The sequence below is a fragment of the Cetorhinus maximus genome, chromosome 15 (genome assembly GCF_964194155.1).
Source record: "Cetorhinus maximus chromosome 15, sCetMax3.hap1.1, whole genome shotgun sequence".
Lineage (NCBI taxonomy): Eukaryota > Metazoa > Chordata > Chondrichthyes > Lamniformes > Cetorhinidae > Cetorhinus > Cetorhinus maximus.
The window spans coordinates 104,360,480-104,381,380 of NC_135893.1; the positions used below are offsets into that span (position 1 = coordinate 104,360,480).

A 20,901-nucleotide genomic window follows, 5' to 3' on the forward strand; every position below is an offset into this window, starting at 1 on the left:
TCGAGGGCAATTAGGGATGGGCAATAAATGCTGGCCCAGCCAGCGAAGCCCATATCCTATGAACGAATAAAAAAAAATTCACCTTTTTCTGGGTAACTATTACTGTAAGGCAGTCGGGACCATTCAAAGTTTGCGTTTTAAATTGTACTTTTGGATGGTTCCCATTGCGGAGCAATTGCCCCATGGAAGTTTGAACTTTCCGGGCAATTGCTGTTCAATCTTCATGTGGGGACTTTTGGGTTGAGTTCCCCAGCACATCTTTGGGGGTGACAGGGGAAAGGAAGTTATGAGCCATAGTCTTAAGTTTAAAGTCCAACTCCTCCCAGTGTTTCAACAGGCTCTCCCTGTTGCACCAAGGTGAATCTTCCAGTGTCTTTTAAATAAAGCCCTCTTCACTTAACCCTTTGAGCTTAATCGAAAGGACTCCCCATTGTAATGTTCCCTCTGATGATTACACGGTCTCTAACTTTTAACAATCCTTGTTTCGTTGAACATGGATTCTGCCTCCACCAGCCCTTTGCTGGGTGGTTAGCCCAAAAGCGATATTTTTCTTCTGCTTGGCATAGGAGCACCTGTTGTGTGTTTTCATTTCTGCTCCTTCGACCTGACTCATTCTGAGAGTCTGCAGCAAGGCCAGCTGCTTCTCCCTTTGTGTCCAGAAGTGAAAGCTCTTGAGTGTCAATGGGGCTTGACCTGGGGCCCCTGTCCCTATGGCAACCTAGTCACATGGGCCAGTCGCCAAACAACACCATCACATGCCCCTCTCCACTCCTCCAGTTTACCTTGAATTAAAGGAGACAGCTTAACACACAACTGTCTTATAATGTCTAACAGTCATAACATTAGATACAGCTATTTAAAACACTAGAAAAGTGAAAAGAGATTGTATTTGATATTTTACAATTAAAAATGTAAATTGAGGAAAAAAGTCACCTGATAACTTTCACTTTTAGAAAAGCGATTTGCAGTGACCTAAGAATTCTTTTTACATTATGCATTGTAACCATTATTAATTCTTTCATCTCCACTGGAAGTGGGATGATTTGGGTTATGCTGTGATTCATGAGCACCATTTTGTCACTTTACTAAGTTCAACATCTTATCAGATTGTAACCAAATTCCTTGGATGTCTTCCATTCATTAGTATCAATTCTATTCAGGTGCCTGTAAGAAACAGTCTTGGCTCTGTAAAGGAAAATGTGTTTTTGAATATTCTCCAGAATTGGAAAAGTGACCTATTTTTTTACCTTTCGTGTGACTTTCAAAACAAGAAAGCTAATAACGCCAGCACATCTATAAACATTCTCCAGGTGACCAAAGGCTGGTTTGCTGCAGTAACTTCAAAATATGTAGTCGCACATTCACCAAATTTAATGAGGGATTTTCTCATTATCTTCTTGGGCCCTTAATCCTGCTACATGCTGTATTTTAATAGTATTGTAAAACAAATAGAAATATTCTCAATAGTTATCTGTGGTTAAAAAGGAAGCTATTGTTTTGATTAGTGTCTCAACGTTGAGGAAGGTAAATAAAAATCTGATTTTACAGACCATTTTATCATAAAGTTACAACAAAGGCGGTATTAACGGGAGTTAGGTGTGTGAATATGTCTCCATATATGCTCTCCACTCATTTCAATGGCGTGTAGAGGACATCTGTCTTTGGGCTGTTCCTTTCTATCATTGAACACTAATCCCCCTGAGTATCTAGTTTGAAATGCAAAAAACACATTTTGTGGTTGGAATTTGATCATGTTTAGCTTTTATATTTAAAAATCTGATATGCATTTCACTTTCTCTGCAGTGTTTTTATTTTCTAAAATCAACTTTACTATGTTTCACTTGTTTGACAGTTTAGATTTACAGTACAAAATATCACCAAGTTTTCATGTTTAACCCACATTATTTTAGATGTGTAGATACTAGATGGGTGATTGTGGCAATGCTGCTTCTGATTGTATAATTGTCTTGCTTTCCCTGGTAGAGCTGGAGAAAAGATTGCAGTCACACCCTCATCAAAGGAACTTCTCTTCTATCCTCCATCAGTGGAGGCCATCATTACAGGAGGTAACCTTTACTGAGCTTGAAGACTTAAACACTACAGATGAAAAGATTGTGCAGTTTTGAATGTTTTGCACTCGTTTAATTCACTTCTCAATAATTTTGAATATTCATGTTAATTACTAAAGGCATGCTAATTGTTAGGTTCCTGCAGCACATGAATATGGTAGCCATTTTCCAGTCTCTTGGCATTACCCAACATTTTTGCCCACACCAAGAATGGATTTAAAAATTCTATTGGGAGCTTGGCATATTTAGCAGCAAAATGCATTTGTTTGTCTACCCTCAACTAAAATTTGGAGTAGTAAGACTTCATGGCTGAGACTTGCCATTTCTGAGTTAGCTGAATATGATGCTTCAGGAGTGTTTTGTCACTTAAGAGAAATTGAGGGGATGGAGTGAGAGAAACAGCTTGAAAAGCACCATAACCTACCTTGAGAAAACTCTGAGGAGCAGATCACTTGCCCCCATCTCAAGCTAACAGGGGAAGGCAGCAAAAAAATCCTTTAAGAGTGGTGAGCAAGCAATTTATAATTTCTAAAGCAAGAGATAAAAATGAATAATATGAGTTATCAACATTACAAACAAAGATAGGTATCTTGACTACTGGAGAAATTCTCTTTCTAATTACAATGAATTAGTCAGGATACACATCTCTGAGCCCAGGCAGCAGTGTAATATAATTGGGGTTCACTGTTCTAAGCTTTTTATCATCACAGTTTTAAATCAGTGTGCCTGTTAATTTGCATACAGCTAAAAACCAATTTGCTTTTCTGATTTAGCATATATCTAACATTTGGGCAGTGGTGCTGAGAGATCAGCTCACTTAAATTTTCAGGTTTGCGCTTTTTTAAAAAAATGTAACAAAGCAGCAAGAAAAAATACAAATAGAAATGAACTGGAGATGTCTTGACTTTGAAGGCTGAATTGCCAAGGTTTATGGACTGGAAATGACCTGTGCATTAGTTTGGACACACTGCTCTAGTTGATTTCATGCACCTTTTAGAATAAGTTTAATCATTTTTGCTGGTATTTTGAATAGTGACTTGTGTAATATTTTAGACATAATTCAAGGTACATGAAGTTCTAGTAAGGAGAAGGGCTCAGTGCTGATGAAGCAAGAAGAAACATTACCCAAGGCAATGGATTTATTTTAGTTCAGTGAAAGGATTAGAAGTAATTGATTGGAAAGTTAAGATTTGTATTAATCTGAAGCACAGCCTCTTTGTCTTGCGCTTAACATTTTTAAGCAAAGACTTTTTTTTAATATGTTGGAACACTTCCCCTGGAGCACGATTGGTAAAATCAGAGGATGATTCAAGATTAGTCATATAATTTAATTGGGATGCAACATCGCTTAGATTTGGAAAGAGAAACTAAGCTTTTCATTCAAGTCTATGCAATAATTTTTGCATATCAGATAAATAACATTTGAAATTGGTAATGTGTGTGCAAATATTTTGGATGAAGGAGCCTTGTTTGTGAAGTTACTCCTGTGGCAATTTTTTTCCTACAATTTATGCATTTAAAAATTCCCAGCCCTTTCAGTTTTATTACTGACAAAGAACTACTCTATGTTTTAATAATCAACCATTGTAATCATTTTCTGCATTCAACTGAAATTTGCACACTGCATGTATATTGGAACAATTAAATAGAAACGTTTCAGGATGAAGAGTTCATGCTGTTAATGTAATCATTTTGACCCTACTAATTATGTTTACTGTTTTATATAATTTCAATCTGCATGCAGTACTTGACTCTGACATGATTAATTCTCATAATTTTAAATGGAGCTGCTGTAATATATGGTGACCTGAATGATTTCAGCTTTTCTAAAAATATCTTGTAATTTTTGATTCGATGTGCAGAGTATTTAATTATCTAGATGAGGGAACTAATTGGATTCTTGGCTGCCTCAAAAAAAAAATTACAAACTGCTTCCAACCATCAGTGTGGAAAAAAAATTGTTTTTCGTACAGACTCGGTAAATATTTTCATTTGCTGTTTGCTAAGGTGTTTTTTCAATGGTCTTCGTACAGCAAAGTGCTTCTACAATTTATATTAGACATTTACAGTGCGATGCCACATTAAAGAATAGCATTTTATTGCAGATAGCTGTCCTGGAAGACTAATAGAGATTCAGGGGAAAGCTGGGCTATTTCTAGAGGGACAGATATACCCAGCGTTGGAAGGCGTGGAGATTATTATCACCGAGAAAACCTCTAAACCACTTATCACTGTATTCACTAATGAAGAGGGGTCATACAGGTAAGCTGAAGAAATTTGATGGAGGTTTCAGCGTGGTAAATTTAATCAAGTTGACGTTTTGACTTTTAGTGCTGCAGTACCATAGATGATATTTTCTGTTGCTCTGTCTCATTTAGTAATATTCCAGCCTTTATGTAAGAATTCGAGTTTGTGGAAAAAAATTGAGTTGTGCGTACTTCTGGGATCAGTCCCTTGCAATCAAGAAATTGAAAGTGGCATACATGGTACACATTGCAGGAACAAGCTGAAAACTGTTTCCTTTGCACCGCACCCTGAAGCATTTGGGCACATGCACACTGGCAGGAAAATAATCAAGATTACAGACTTTGAATAGGTGGCAAGGGATTAAAAGCTAATTAAAGGTAAAAGATGAGTGACCATTTCAACAGGAAATAGCTACAGGGCACTTTGATTAGATTCTTAGCTTCTCCTAAAGAAAAGGCCCAGGCAAATAATGGTTTAGAGTCACTAGGGGGCAGTGTGGATCTATGGCTAGAGCAAAGTTTTATATTTTTATTTCAGTTCATATCTTACCTCCATATAGAGAAAAATGCCCACCATCTGAAATAAAATACAAAATTGTATGTGGTAAGATGAAGTAAAATTGTACTTAACTTGTGAAAGTGCCTATTTAATTACTGTGATTTCTATAAATAATGGCCCAGACCTTTCGATTGGAGTATCAGCAAACTTTCAGATATTTGCTGCTGTTGAGCGTCGGGATCCAGGAGAAGTCCCGATATGCACACATGCGCGGTACTTTAGTGGGAACTTAAACTTCTGGGGACGACATGCGCAGCCTGGACCTGTCCACGGAAGCTTGCGACAGTAACTTTTTGACACTGCTCGGGCCTGAACCTGCACAGAAATTTGTTCCAGGATACCTGCAGCGGTTAACCACAGGTGTAGGACCTGCTCTGGAAATGATACGGAGGAAGCTTTATTGGGAAGGCTTTTAAAAGCAAACTTGCTGAACCGTCCAACACGGCACCCAATTCTCCACCATCCCTTTCAAATCTAATGTCATCACCCCTCCTCAAAAAACTTACTCATGCCCAGTCTCTCCTTGCAAACTTCCTCCCCTTTTACAACCTTTCTTTCTCCTCCCAGGCCCAAGAACATGGTGGTGGTGGTGGTGGTGTGTTACAGTTCATTCAGGGAGTCTTGAGTTTCTCTGGCAACATAAACTTTTACATGCATGTCATAATCTGGAGCTATGGTAGAGGCTGCCACTTCCTTTCCATCATGTGGCTGACCAGGATTCTCTCCTGCTCTTACTGCCTGACATTGACGTGTGTTGGAAGGATTTACAAGTTGATAATCAACATGTTTGGCCATGTTATGAATGCACCTTCCTTGACCATTAAGCCCTAGCGTGGGACTCGAATCTGGAGATTCTGGCTCAGAGACAGGGAACCTACCCACTGCGCCAAAAGACCTCCCTAAGAACTTGGTGCCCCATCTCAAATCCATGCTCGTCATTCCTGTAGCTCCATGTTTCACCCTCACTGATCATGTTTCCACCCCTGTCACTGCATTGAAATTGTTTTTATCAAAGTCACAACTGACATCCTAGGTGACCATGATCATGATGCACTATCAATTCTCATCCTTCTTGACCTGACTGCAGCCTTTGATGCTGTTGACTACGCCATTCTCCTCCAACACCTCGTCTCTGTGCCCCACCTAAATGGGCCTGCTTTTTCCTGGTTCCACGATTACCTAATCTAGTTTTGGCAGAGAACCTCCTGCAGTGACTTCTCTTACCCTAGCTACTGATTTCTCTTGTTTCACAAAGGAATTTGCTTTCATGTACATGAGGGGACGTACTGAAAGGACTATATCAACATAAATTAAAAATTACCCTTACAAAGCAATATCCTATTAAGCACCATATCACTAGGAGTTTTATTAAATAATGCTATTATGTAAATCAGTAAAGAAATTCTCACTCTAAAAGACAACCATTATTTTCAATGTTGGTATTTGCTACAAAATGTGAAACAAAAGCACTGCATTATTTGGTTAGAGCTGAACATGTTAAGTTACACCTTGTTTACAAAAGGATTATTTGGAGCTGTGAAAGTAATTGGTTGATGTGGTGTTCAAACAGCATTGTTTCTTGGAAAAACTCAGCAGGTCTGGCAGCAGTTGAAGGGTCATGAGGACTCGAAACGTCAACTCTTTTCTTCTCCGCCGATGCTGCCAGACCTGCTGAATTTTTCCAGGTAATTCTGTTTTTGTTTTGGATTTCCAGCATCCGCAGTAGTTTTTTGTTTTTAGCATTGTTTCTTTCCTGTTTCTTCCACCTTCTTATACTATTAAGCAATTTGAAATAGCAGAGATGGTATAACTATCTTTTTTTTGTTGAATTTATAAGAGTTGGACCATTGCACAGAGACCAGGAGTATTCTGTAACTGCCCAAAAGGAAGGTTTTGTTTTGACTGCATTAGAGGGAACACTTGGCGATTTTAAAGCTTTTGCATTAGCAGGAGTTACTTTTGAGGTAAGTTTAATATGAAGCACTGTGCAAATTGTACTTTCTATTTAAGCACTGAATTAATTTTGACCCATTTTGTTTTATTTCAGGCAACATTTCTATAATGGCATTTTGGTATTTTATTCAAGAAATATGTCCGCAGCCCGAAGGCTGAATTACAGTGTAGCCTACATCAAAAAGTTCATATAAACTAAGTAATCTGATTAAAAACATGTAACAATCACGTAGTAACAAAAATAGACAAACAAATTCAGCAGGGTATTAAAGGAAGGAATGCTGAATTAAAATTACGTACAATACACCATTCCTACATTGCAGGCATTGAAGTGCATATAAATTTCATAATTTAAGTACTTCATGAGGATGCAAACCCATGTAAGGAACATGGTTACAATGGGTACCTACTTATTGTAGTTTACCAATCAGGATACAGATATGGTCACATGGCACAGAGCTTCATACAGAGGCGCATGTAAATAACTGTTCGCTAGCACTACTTATTGTTTGTCATTAATAATATTACAAAACTGTAACTTCTTTTTCTAGAATTATTCAAAAATATAGTTGACTATTTCCAGGATTTATGTTTAAAAATCACTTGATTTGGGTTTAACAGTGGAGTGCAATTAGTCCAAACTTTTAAAGGTTGGAAATCTAAAGTATGAAATGTTAGTTAGGTATGTATTTTCTTATAACCTCTGGATTAGTGTTAAAGCCATAGAGTGTTCTGGCTTTAGCTTTTATCAAATAGATGGGTCTGCTTGGTTCATTGGCAATTTCAATTCCGAAGGTAATTCACTGGTTGTGGAGCAGTTTGGGGTATCCTGATATAAATAGAAAATAAGTTATTTAAATTGTTTCCATATTTAATTCTGAGGTCTTGCGTTTTAAAATCATGTGGGGATTGGAGCCAAGTGACTCTACTCTCCTATATAATAAATACGCCTTCTATGGGTAATAGGTTTCATTAGTTGCATAGAATTACGATTATAATTATAATATGGCGATAGCTCTTACTGCAAAGTAAGTAGTATTCATGGAATTGTGAATTTTCTTTTTAAAGTCTTTTTGAACTTATACCAATGTAACTTTTGTATAAACAGATAAAAACTGAAGATGATCAACCCCTTGCTGGAGTCCTTTTGTCTCTTAGTGGAGGACAGTTCCGTTCTAATCTGCTGACACAAGAGAATGGCATGCTGACTTTTGCAAATCTGGTAAAGTTTATTTTTCTTTGTCAAAAGTGAAGTTATTTAAGCCATTTCCAAATATGGTTGGAGATTTTTCTGTTAATTTTATGTTCTTTTAAATGAGGCATGCTTTTGCTGGGGAATGGAATGCTTTTTCTCTTTTGTTGTCAAGAGTCAGCATCAGGAGGTTCAAAGTCATGTGCAGCAAAGATCAGGTGCATAGTAAAGCTCCCATTACACTGCCTTTACAATGTGCCCACTGCAGCCTCAGAGGAACACCTGTTAGTACACCGGAGTGACATTTTTGCCACTTCTCATACAGCTGATCTGCCTTGCTAATTATGGCCGGCTTTGTCCTGTGAGCTCATTTAAAAACCCGAATCGAGTCTGTACAGACTAATTTCGCTTAGGACTCCTGCAACTATCAGAGAGAGAGGATCATCATCTTACAAACCAATTTTTAAAAAAATGGTCTAACACACTGTCCCACCACTCCCTTTTAAGTGCACTTGTATAAATGAATTTGGAACAACTTTCAGCTGCTATAGGATGAAATATGTCTTTCAGGGCTAGAAATAAAATGCAAGTAACCACTGATCTTCATTTTTTCATCTAAACATTAAATAATCGCAAACTGTACTTGTATTTTATATTGGTGCGCAGAGTCCTGGTCAGTACTACTTCAAACCCATGATGAAAGAGTTTCGCTTCGAACCCACGTCGCAAATGATCGAAATACAAGAAGGACAAACTCTTAAAATCAAAATTACAGGTCATCGGACTGCCTACAGGTTTGTTGGGGGGAGAAAAACAATCTGTTTCTGAATAAATGTTCTTGGACATTTTCCTGCACTATGCATTATTATACATTTTTCCTATATTATTCAGAGACAGTTGCTGTGTATGTTTTGGTATGATGAACTTGAGTGGATGTGTTTTATAATAGGAACCAGTAACAGCTGGAACAGTTCGTAAACACAATCTGTCACTATTGCAATTTTTCCTTGCAATTTAAAATTAAAAAACTGAAATGCGGTGGTTAGAATGAAATTTTATTGTGAAGCAGCCTCTAATAAGGGAATTCAATTTACTGATTATAGTGAAAGTAAGCTACAAGTATTAAACTAATAATGCATTTATTGAAGAATTCATTTAATGCCTCATGCTTGAACTTGACTGCAACCTCTGCTTCAAATGTCTTAAAACCTTTAAATATGCTGCATAAAAATGATTGTTAACCTGTGTTTCCTATAGCTGAACTGGAGTGGAACATTTTTACATTAGTGAAACTCTGATTTTAAGTGCATATCCGTGAGCCGCATTCTTTTCTATATGAGTAGAGATGAACCCCTAGTGCTCAGATTTTTCCAATAATTAGAAGTTGTTCCATTTAGAGGAAACAGTCACATACTCTGAAGCACCACAGACCAATAGGTTCATGGCCTGCTGCTCCACACAGTGTACAGCGATCTCCGCTGTGTTGACTGGAAGTCAAGTATTGACCAGTGGGAATGCGAGGGAGAATCACTCTAAGCTGTTGTCATTAATTCTGAGTAGTTATCTGCAAAGGAAGCGCTGGGGAAAAGTCTTTCAGGTGGGAATGTTTTGTAGCATAGTAAGGCAGGAGGGGAAAATAATAAAAAAAGGACATTTTCTTAAAAAGCTGAACCTATTTAGCTACAGGATAAATAAATCGTCATCTTGCACATCCTCAGTTTTAATCACTGTGCCGTTGACAGCTATCCTTCAGCTGCCTGGGTGTTAAGCTCTGGAATTTTCTTCCTGAACCTCTCCACCTCTGCTGCATTAAGATGTTTCTTCAAACTTATCTCTTGCTTAAGGTTTTGCTCATTTGCCCTCATCTCTCTTTATGTGGCTAGGTGTCAAATTATGTTTGCTAATGCTCCCATGAAGTGCTTTGGGACATTTTACAATATTAAAGGCTCTATTTCAAAAGAGTCAGGAGCCTGGAACTCCCTTCCTAACAGCACTGTGGGTGTACCTACGCTACGTGGAGTGCAGCGATTCAAGAAGGCAGCTCACCACCACCACCTCAAAGGCAGTTGGGATAAGTAACAAATGATGGCCCTACCAGTGACTGTTACATCCCCAGAATAAAAAACAAGTGTTTTAGATTGAGCTACAGTGTCACCCCCCCTCTCCACTTTGTCATGTGTGTGATGATTATGCTGTTCACTGTTCCCTTATTGCAATTTGAAAGCCTGTTCTGCAGTAAAACGTCCAGTCATAGCGTGTCACAAACGATGTGAAGTGCACCCAACAACGAATCTTGAAAGTGAATATTTTACCAAAATAAGAGCTTTACCCGAGTTCTGCAGTGAGATGTTCAAATGCTTTGTTGATTTGCATGCTGTGCGCTTTTGTTCTAGATTACGTGTAAAAGCTCTGTAATTGATTATTAAATGTTCTGTAAAGGATTTAAAGCAAATTGCAGGCAAAATGATTTGGGAAGATTTGTTTAAAGTATTACCATAAAAGTCTAAAACACCCATTTTTTTTTTTAAAGCTGTTATGGAACGGTGTCCTCACTAAACGGGGAACCGGAACAAGGAGTTGCTGTGGAAGCTGTTGGCCAGAAAGATTGTAGCATTTATGGAGAGGATACAGTGACTGATGAAGATGGAAAGTTCCGTCTCCGTGGCTTGCTGGTTAGGGTTACTAATTTAATTCTCATGGATCTACTTAATTATGAAAATGTTTATTGAAGAGCGTTTCTCATGTACTTTTAATATGCATTTCCCAATTTGATGACGTATGAAAACAATAACAAAATGGTGTATGGCCAAAATTGACATACGGTAATGGAAACCACTGGTTTTCTAACTTTTTTATGGGGAACCCTGCAGAAATTGACATTATCACATGGACCCCTTGAAAACATTAACATATTGTGGGGGACTCTGTTGTTGGGGTTTGGGCTCTCTCCCAACTTCCTTTATTGACTTCACAGCAAATTGCAGTTTCGATAAGAACTAAAAACAGAGAAAATGCTGGAAAGTCAAAGCAGGCCAGGCAGCATCCATGGAGAAAGATAAAAAAAAGTTAATGCTTTATTTCATATGACCCTTTGTAAGAACCGAAACGTGGTAAAGGTGAGGGATGTAGAACGGAAAAGGGATTGGGGGTAAAATGACCACATATACCGGAAAAGGAAAATAATTATTTTTGCACCCGCTCTTCCTTTGCTTTGTTTTTTAATAAGCTGCTCATTGGTTATCAATTCCAGTTCCGACAAATCATCTTGAGATTTGAGCCTTTAAAGGTTTCTCCTCTCCATATTGTGGCAAGGAGTAGTATGCTGGAGGATTAATAATTACCTTTTTAACCAAGTTATTTTGTACCACTATTGTACACATGTTCAGTCGAAAAGATGATATATTATCAGACTTGCAGCAAAGCTAAAACTAATAATGCGGTTTACAATGGCATGAGCACACAGAAACAAAAGGGACCCAGCAGAGTAATAAGCAAATCAAATGCTCAACTTATACATTACTTTACACTATCTTCAACATAAGAAAATGTTCAGTTGAGTCTTTTTCAGGATCATTTAACTCAGCCTCATGGAGCTGTGTCTCCCTGCTGAGACATGAAAAACAAATGGTTGGCATGAAAGAACTGGAATAAAAGTTGAATAGAAACACAGGACCTTTATGCCAAAAAAAAACTTTTAAACATGTTACTTTGCAGAGATCCTTCTGTAAATAACGTCTGTACCTGCTTCCCTAGCCTCCAAATTATCATTCACTTAACCCTTGTCAGTAAACAGAATGATTTGTAATGTTAAACAAAAATAAAAATACCTGGAAAAACTCAGCAGGTCTGGCAGCATCTGCGGAGAGGAACACAGTCAACGTTTCTAGTCCAAATGACTCTTCAACAGAACTAAGTAAAAATAGAAAAGAGGTGAAATATAAGCTGGTTTAAGGGGGGGTGTGACAGGTAGAGCTGGATAGAGGACCAGTGATAGGTGGAGATAGCCAAAAGATGTCACAGACAAAAGGACAAAGAGGTGTTGAAGGTGGTGATATTATCTAAGGAATGTGCTAATTAAGGGTAGAAAGCAGGACAAGCAAGGTACAGATAGCCCTAGTGGGGTGTGGTGGGGGGAGGGGATGGGATTGAAATAGGCTAAAAGGTAGAGATTAAACAATGGATAGAAATGTTCTGTTGAAGAGTCATACGGACTCGAAACGTTAACTGTGCTCCTCTCCGCAGATGCTGCCAGACCTGCTGAGTTTTTCCAGGTATTTTTATTTTTGTTTTGGATTTCCAGCATCCGCAGTTTTTTGCTTTGATTTGTAATGTTGGTTGACAGTGATTGAAGCTGACAGAGCACAAACCCGTTTAGTTTAGGAAATAGCTATCTTAATTAGCTTGACTTCAAAGACTTCTGGTCTTCAGTCAGGCAACCCGATTATGGTGTGCCACGAACACCATGGTCATTGTCTGGAGATACGGCTGCTTTCAATGTATATTGACCAATCTAAAATTTTGTTTTGGAGACATATAAGGCTGAGATTTTACAGTTTGTAGCTCTGCTTTCATCTTAACCTCTCCTGGCTTCTGAAAAAGTGTCCGCTACTAAAAGATAAATAGTGCAGCTATTGTGGAAGATACATTTTCATTAATAGTTAGCAGTCTAAATAACATGCCATTAAGCCATTAGGTACAAACAAATGCTGAAATCTGATAACGGAGAAACCAGATGACCCCCAGCGATCTCCACGTCCCATGGGTCTGGAACCCCAGTTCGAAATCAGTGGCATAAATAAAAAGATTTAGTGGGAAGTTGGTAATAAAAATAATGAAAAATAAAGTATATATGTTTGAACATTTCTTCAGAAATATTTGCTAAGTTTTTACATTATCCTGACCAAATATTACTTGTGAAATAGTCAACAATTATCAGTGGCACATTATATTGCTATATATTTATGGGTGCATGCACCAAAATTATATTTAAGCCACATAATTAGAGCTAAAACCCCTTACTGTTGTTGTTTTGCAGAGGGTTAAACCGACCTTTTGGTGGTATTGTAATAGATTACATTTTGAAAATAAATTCCCTTCCGTTTTTGAATGCTGTTTTGTTTTGCCTTCCCCACTTGTGATGAACATGCCGAGCCTCTGCTCATTGCTTCAGCGCAGCAAGTGCTTGGGTTCAGAAACTCATCATGTGGAACCTTTTGGGAAAGAAGCTATGAAGCAAAGTGTGTCGGAGTCGAAATGTGCTGTAGCACACTTGTAATGTTCCTGCATGTTTAGCATTTTAAAATTTTATATGCAAACTAGCTGGTCAATTAGTAAGTGACCTTTAAAATTAGAATTCCTCAATACATGTATTTCTAACACTTGGTTTTCAAAATAGGTTCAACAGAGAACTGATTATTTTTCCTGTCTTTTCTCTATAGCCTCGTTGTGTGTACCACATTCAACTGAAAGCTGAAGGCAATGACCATATAGAAAGGGCTTTGCCGCAGTATCGTGCCGTGGAGGTTAGTTGTGTATGGGATTTCTTGTATTTATATTTAAGATTTCAGCCACATTTTTGAAGTTCCTCCAACAAGACTGGTTTTCTGATGGCCATAGCTGTAGTGAAAAGGATAATTGGAACCCGGAGAATTGGGCACAGATCTGTATTGCCACATCTATGCCACTTTTTGTTCATGATCTCCCAGCTGGATGCAATTGCTGCCAGCCAAAATGGGTTAGAGCTTTATGATCTATTTAAATGAAACATAACATGATTTCTCATCTTTTTAGGGTGGGATTGAGCTGTACATTTTTTTTTCTCCAAATGGACTGGGCCTAAGTGGAGCTCCATGTACAGTGGAGCTCTTAAAGTTACAAAACCTTTTTAGCCATTTTTTTCCTTCTAAGTTTCCAGTTTTTTTGGGGAGGTCAGTTAATCTTTTAAAGAAGGTTAAAACAGTTATGCTCATAACCAAATGTAACATTTGTATGGAAACTAAAATGATTTTAAATGTTCATTTCCCCAAAAAGCTGACCAATTGAACACAAGAGAGAGAACATTAAAAGGGAATTCTTAGAATACAGACTTTAACTGGAGCTTAGGGAGGTATCTGTATACAAGCTGCAGCATCCTGTGCTGATCAGCGAGGGACGTTTAAATTATGAGGCGGCTTGATTTTGAAACACAGTGTTTCATGATTGCTGTGATTTAAGATTGAAAAGCATGTCACAGGAATTTTCAGGCCCCTGAATGGGACGGAGCAGCTGCAGTAACGCTAAACATCATCCACAGGCCCTGGTGCACCTATCTGGCGGTGACCAGGGGAGTTGCCTTTACTCTCATACTAGGGAGCCAGTCAAGGAATTGTGCCATCTGCTGCAAAGAAACCTGCAGCCAACCTCCAATACAGTGACAGTGCTGCCAGCGTTCCCACTTTCAGTTTCCCTGAGAGGATAAGCTGCTTTTATCAGCCTATATGCTGCCCATATATGTATCACAGATGACTGATGAATAGCCAGCACTGTTATTTCCTTTCCCACTGAATAGCAACATTAATTGCCAAAGACTGGTACATTTGCAAAAGAAGAGGCTGCTGATGAGAACCATTTGGCAACAGGTTCCTGTTTCTTTAGCAGTGTCACTTGCTCTTCAAGTGTGCTGTGACTCACTTGTTAATTCACTAGCTCATTGACTGTGTGTAGCCGTGCTGTTGCTTGCAAACAGTGTTGAGGGGGATTCAGAAAGCTGTGAGGTACTTCTTGTTCTGGGCTGCTCTAATATTGCTCATCTAGACTTATACTGACTGAAAGGAAAACGTTAGAATTTATTTGACTTCAAACTTGGTGAAATTTTGGTAGAGGTGGCATTTGAACCCATGCCTCCTGAGAGACTGGAGCCTAAACCCAAGGCGCGTTCAACCAAAGCTTGCATTAAGTGGCCCTGGTGCCTAGCTGAAATGTGCACAGGTACTCCAGCAGTCCTCACCAGTGGTTCTGTCAGGGTCATTGAAGGCTCCTGAAGAAACAGTCAAATAAGGTTCTCCTTGAAACTTAACTTAATGTGGAGCCAGGAGTGCTCCTCTTACCTCCAAATTAATACCATTGGCCAGTCCGCACTCGCCCCCTTTCCTCACCGCTGCCTCCTGCCCTCCCTGGACCTACTGTGGGCTGACTCAGCTTCTAGGCTGACCAAAATGCGAAGGGTCCAGACTGGTGGACGTAAAATCTAGATTTATAAATCTGTTCAACCGCAGAGTTTATGTTTATAAAATATTTTCTAAAACTTTAGGGAAATCTAATCTTCACCTGTCAAAAATGTACCATTATGCCAGTTTAATTACCACCATTAATAAAATAAATACTCGACAAGAAATTGGTCTCAGAACAGACATTGCCTTTACATACTTTTGTGTATAAAGCTTTCTAGTTATTCCTTCTGCAGTAGAATAAAATGGTCACAGCATGAACCTAGTTTACTTAATTCCTTTGAATCTTGTTTGTACAGGTCGACAGCAGCGATATTGATGGTGTGAATATTCTAGCATTCCGACAAATTAATCAATTTGATTTAAGTGGAAATGTTATCACTTCGCCTGAGCACCTTTCTACTTTGCGGGTGAGCCTGATTGATTTATTTACAAAAGTGCTTTTTCTGCCATCCCCAGAATCTCAGAATGGTTACAACACAGAAGGAGGCCATTCAGCCCATCATGCCTGTGCTGGCTCTCTGAAGAAGCAGTTCAACTTGAGCCACTCCTCCCCTTGCTCGCCGTAGGCCTTCACATTCTTCCTTTTCGGATAATAATCAACCCAAACGGCTGGTTAAGCAACCTGATCTCAGCCTTTCGCCAAAGATGTTCTTTCATTTATGTCCCCAGGGACAGGAAAATAGAGAACTAATGATCATTGTTTTCCTGTTTTCTCTCCTGCCTTCCCTGTGATGAAGTGTCTGTCTTATGACCTGTGATTCATTACCAGTGGATGACTGAGAGGATGGAGCCTGAGTCTGGAATGAAACTCCCGGTGGCATTCTGTGTTACACTTTTAGCCCCCATTATGAAGAACTATTGTAAAATTGCAACCATTTTATAAGTTACGGTTTGGTGAACTTAATAGCTTCTTAAAATATATTGTAGGATATTGTAAATATATGCAAATATTTGAAATCTAAACGTAGTTCTTTAAAAAAGCTAAACTGCATATGTTTAATTTATTCAGGTGGTGCTGTATAAAAGTGAAAACCTGGATAACCCCATTCAGACAGTATCGCTAGGGCAGTCTCTTTTTTTCCATTTCCCACCACTGCTAAGGGACGGAGAGGTATGTTTGCATTCTGTAGAACTGGACAGTATTAAACTTTATTGTGCAAATGAATGCCAACACTGAAATAGCTTTTGTTGTTCTCAAATGTTTCGTTTCCCTTATTTTATATCCATTAACTTATTATCTGCCTTATTGCAGAATTATGTAGTTGTGTTGGAGTCTACGTTGCCCAAGTCACTGTATGAGTACATCTTGCCCCAAATATCCTTCAGTGCGCTCGGCTACCATAAGCACATTACCCTTATGTTCACCCCTTCGGTAAGTGAATTATTAAGAATAATTTTAAAGTTATTCTTCAGAACATTTGAATGAAATTGTTTTCCCACAGTAACATCCTTTACAATTGATTGTTGAGCAATGTTGAAATGTTTTTGACTTAACATTGGCAGATTCAGTGAGACATGATTATACTCGTTTATCTCTTACATGGAAGCATTGCACTTTGGTGAGGATAAAATTAATTGGACACAAGACTTTGAAATGGTTATTGAAGATTGATTTCTTTTGAAGGGTGTTTCTTCACCCTTTTAGATTAAAAACTGAAGCCTGTTCTGGATACCATAAAGCCTAAATTGTCTTATTTTATTTTAATTGAATCCATTGTTACCTAATTAATTTTAAAATACTGCTTTGGATTTAACTAAACTTAACAGTAGGTGATTTTTAAGCAGAATCTGATTTTTCCCTTGATAGGGTGTGTGGCAGATGATTCAGATGTCCTATTTGACTATAAACATCAGTCTCACTACAGTAGTTTTAAGAGTTTTAAGATGGCTTTATACTGCTACTTTCTCCTTGATATAAAGCAGTTTTGGCTAGGGAAAGGAATGTGGGGTTGGTGGGTATTGTAAAGGTAATGGCTTTCCAGGGCACCTAGGAATGGGCAACAAATAGCTTTGCCAGCAACACCCATATCCTGAGAATGAATTTTAAAACAACATCAAGAAGCTGGATTTTTCTTATATTGCAGCCCATAAACTGACACCTATAATTTGTTTTTATAACCATCAGCCAATGTCAAAATGTATAGACTATTGCCAGTGTATCATCCATATGTTACATTTTGGGGGGAAATTGGTGAGGTTTGCAGCAATGATTTTGTTGTTAAACTCTGTATTTTTTTCATTTTGAAAGACTGATTAGTCTGATCTGGTTTGGAAGCAATAAGAATATGTCTGGAGACATTTTCCATCTTTGCAATAGTGACCTGACTAAATAATTGTGTAATTGAGGGGAAAGTGCTAAATTTCTGAGTCAAGTGCTGAAATTCTATGAAGGCATTGTTCTTTAATGTGAGTTTATGACAGTCAAAGTAAATGGGTTTCAGTACATATTACACAAATGGATTTTTGATTTATATAGACTTCTGTATATCTGTGCTTTCATTATCCCACTTGCAAAGGTCTCAGAGCAATTTTTAAAGCTGCTACTTTCAACATGCCTGTAGAGGGGAGATTATGCAAGTCACTTTTTTTTGAGTTGGTGGCAACTATTTTGTGGTGGGCACCTAAACCTTACACAAGCACACTAATAAAAATGTCTTTTAGGATCAAAAACTTCAAACTACCTATCTTTAGTTTTAATTGAAACCAATTATGTTGTCATCCCTTCACATAGAATTTATGTTTTCAATACAGTGAATGATGGTTTGGGGAAAATGGTACTGAAAGAATACAGTCTCACTGTGCTATATCATCTCTTTCCAGAGAAAGCTACCCGAACAGGATGTTGCCCAGGGGTCGTACATTGCTCTGCCTCTTACCCTGCTGCTGCTTCTGGCAGGTTACAATCATGATAAGGTATGCTTCTGTTTCAAGCACTCAAAATTAGACAGGGGTTCCATGCAACTGGGAACAGCATACGGACATTTTATTGCATATTTTCTGGCAGAAAGTAACATTGTTTATTTTAAAAAGCCAACTACAAAAAAATGAAATACAGTTGTACCTGAGATTATTGTATGAACCATTCATGGCAAATGGTGCAAATAGGAATTCAAGTTACCGATGCGCAAAATAATCAAATTGAATACGAGTTGTCTGAATTAGCGCAGAACATTAAGACACAAATGCTTTTCACTGTAGGTTGAAAAATATAAAATCCTGATTCTGTGAGCTGCTACTGGAGCTTATTAGACTAGCGTGGGTCGCAAAATAAGCTTTTTAGTGTTTTGTAGCCCAATGTCAAATCCCTCCTGCTTTTTCCAACATGGCTTCACTCCAAGAGAGGGAACGTTTCAAGGTTGCCCCAAATAGTTATGTTTGTTAATTCAGTAATTTACTTGCACTATTTTAAAGAGACTCTGTGGGGATTTATTCTAGAAAGAAGGTAAAAATGCGAAATATTAGTACAGGGAGTGGTGGGATACCGACATACAGGCTTAGATGTTACTTTCCACAGTGATATTACATGGAGGTTGGACTTGCATCCGCTATTCACTGTCTCAAATTAAAATTGACACGCACATTTGAATTGATTTTTACCTAGATTTCATTGATCTTAAGAATGTCTGCTGCTTTGGACTATTTCAGATTTGTGCTTTTTTAGAAACCGAAGAATCCAATAGCTTCAATTTAATTGCATTAAATAGAAGTTCTGAAGATATAATGGAACACCCATTTACTATACCTGTGAGGAACATTTGTGTCTCCAACAAAATAAACTTTTGGGATGTTCCCTTTGTGAATTCCATTGATAGTGTTGAGGCTATATTTATAAAATATTTTGTTTTTAGTAGGAAGTATTAAAAGTTCAGTGGCAGCATTAATAATCGTCATTGGAGCTGTGAGCTGTTGATATTTCTAAATATACAACCACAGATACAGGATGAAAACTCTGTAAACAAAATTCAGTGTTAAATTCATTCAGCCGCACTATCCTCAGATAATGCTGTTTGCAGAAAGATCTGGGAACTGTTAACTCTTATTAAATCCAGTTGCTTAGTTTGCTGAGGCAATAATAAACTCTTAAAATTAGTTCTTCAAATCTTGTGTACTAGGAATGAGAAAACATTTTCGATGCTTCAGCATTGTACAGTGATAGTGCCATAAAGTGTTTGAATATGGCAACTTTGTAGAGGAAAAAAGATTTTGTTGTAATCTTCTCTTGCACACAGTGGATGCATTTCATTTGTACCACATTTGATCTTAAAAGCCATTTAAGCAGTCCAATTTCACGTGGCATTAATTTTTCTGGCAAACCATGGAGTTCTTATCTACTGTGTCATGTGCAGTAATGAATTTATACAATTCATTATGCTGTTTTGTTTGAGATAATGTTTTTCCCCCTCCTCGTAGCTTGATAGTGAATAGTTAGGTCACACAAAATGAATTGATTTTATTCTCATTGCTCACTATTTTTGAATGACAGAGACCTCTTTCTACCTGCTTATTCTTTTAGTCAGCTTTGCTTTGGTCACTGTAATGAGTTCTTGTAAAGATTTTTTGAATACATCATAATTTTGTTACACATTAGTGACCGATGCAGATCTTCTATCTACATTACTCAAACCCGGCTTACCGTTAAATTTTCCTGTTAAGAATTAACGTGTAAGTTAACTCATAAATCCATTTAAAGGCCTTCCCCTATATTTGGTTCTCATTAAAGTATGATTTAAGTTAAAATTTCCCCATTAAGGCTTCATTCCCATTGAAGTGCTCGGTTCAGAGTATTGAGTATAATGGGTGTGACTTATCCTCTTCCCCCTGCAGCTCATCCCATTGCTGATGCAGTTGATAAATCGCTTACAGGGTGTGCGGGCACTCAGCCAAGGTGGTTTAGATGGTGTTAGTCAGGAGGAGGCGAAGAGACAAGCCAAAAGACAGAAGACACGGCGCACATAGATACCAACGAATGAACTGGCTGAGCTTTCAAGCCAGTTCTGTGCAGTTGCGGAGTCCTTATTCACTGTCCGGTTTGTTCAGTTGAAATACTTCCATTTTTGTTAAACTCCGTCATCGTTACATATTCTGAGTCTGGCTTTTTTACTGCTAACCTCCACGGACTTGAAATAAAATGTACTTTGATTGTATTTATATTAAAATTTGGGGTTACATTTGTTAATTTTTAATCAATGATCTGAATTGGTTTGAAGATTTAAAAAACATACTACTGGGACAGAATTTGGATTATAAAAGATAAATTAATTTATTTTCACTGTTGTTCGAACTCACAAAGCCATGAAATCAATGGTGCTTGTTTTATAATGTACTGTATATTTGAACTGAGCCATTTTGATGTGTGGTAAAATGAGAGTGTTCAACAAACGGTTGTGGTGCATTATTGAACTTGCTGGGAAACTGAAAGATGTCATGTCCTACATTAAAAAATATCTTCACAGTTTTATTTCCATGGCTGAATAATGACATTCTGGGTCAATTCTTATCTTACCATGGATTGTCACTTCACATCATTTCAACTGTAAAAGTTATCTCACACCAAAGAACAGGTCTTCTGAAACTTTAGTTTCTCTCTGGGAAATAATACATTAATGTCCAATGGTCTTCTGCATTATTGTAAATCTGTTTTATTCTAATTACACAACCTTACAGAAAGGAGTGT

General features: G+C 37.9%; 1 protein-coding gene across 1 annotated transcript in view; it reads left to right on the forward strand.

Moving 5' to 3' along the window:
* Nucleotides 1–20,319, forward strand: part of nomo (nodal modulator) — a 63,612-nt gene extending 43,293 nt beyond the window's left edge. Inside the window, exons 20-31 of the mRNA XM_078559150.1 lie at nt 1,984–2,066; nt 4,175–4,331; nt 6,712–6,838; nt 7,936–8,049; nt 8,686–8,813; nt 10,550–10,691; nt 13,458–13,541; nt 15,524–15,634; nt 16,237–16,338; nt 16,480–16,599; nt 18,048–18,140; nt 20,052–20,319. Coding sequence (XP_078415276.1) covers nt 1,984–2,066; nt 4,175–4,331; nt 6,712–6,838; nt 7,936–8,049; nt 8,686–8,813; nt 10,550–10,691; nt 13,458–13,541; nt 15,524–15,634; nt 16,237–16,338; nt 16,480–16,599; nt 18,048–18,140; nt 20,052–20,183 — 1,393 coding nt within the window. The 3' untranslated portion in view covers nt 20,184–20,319. The remainder of the gene's footprint in view (nt 1–1,983; nt 2,067–4,174; nt 4,332–6,711; nt 6,839–7,935; nt 8,050–8,685; nt 8,814–10,549; nt 10,692–13,457; nt 13,542–15,523; nt 15,635–16,236; nt 16,339–16,479; nt 16,600–18,047; nt 18,141–20,051) is intronic.
* The last annotated feature ends 582 nt before the right edge of the window (nt 20,320–20,901 follow it).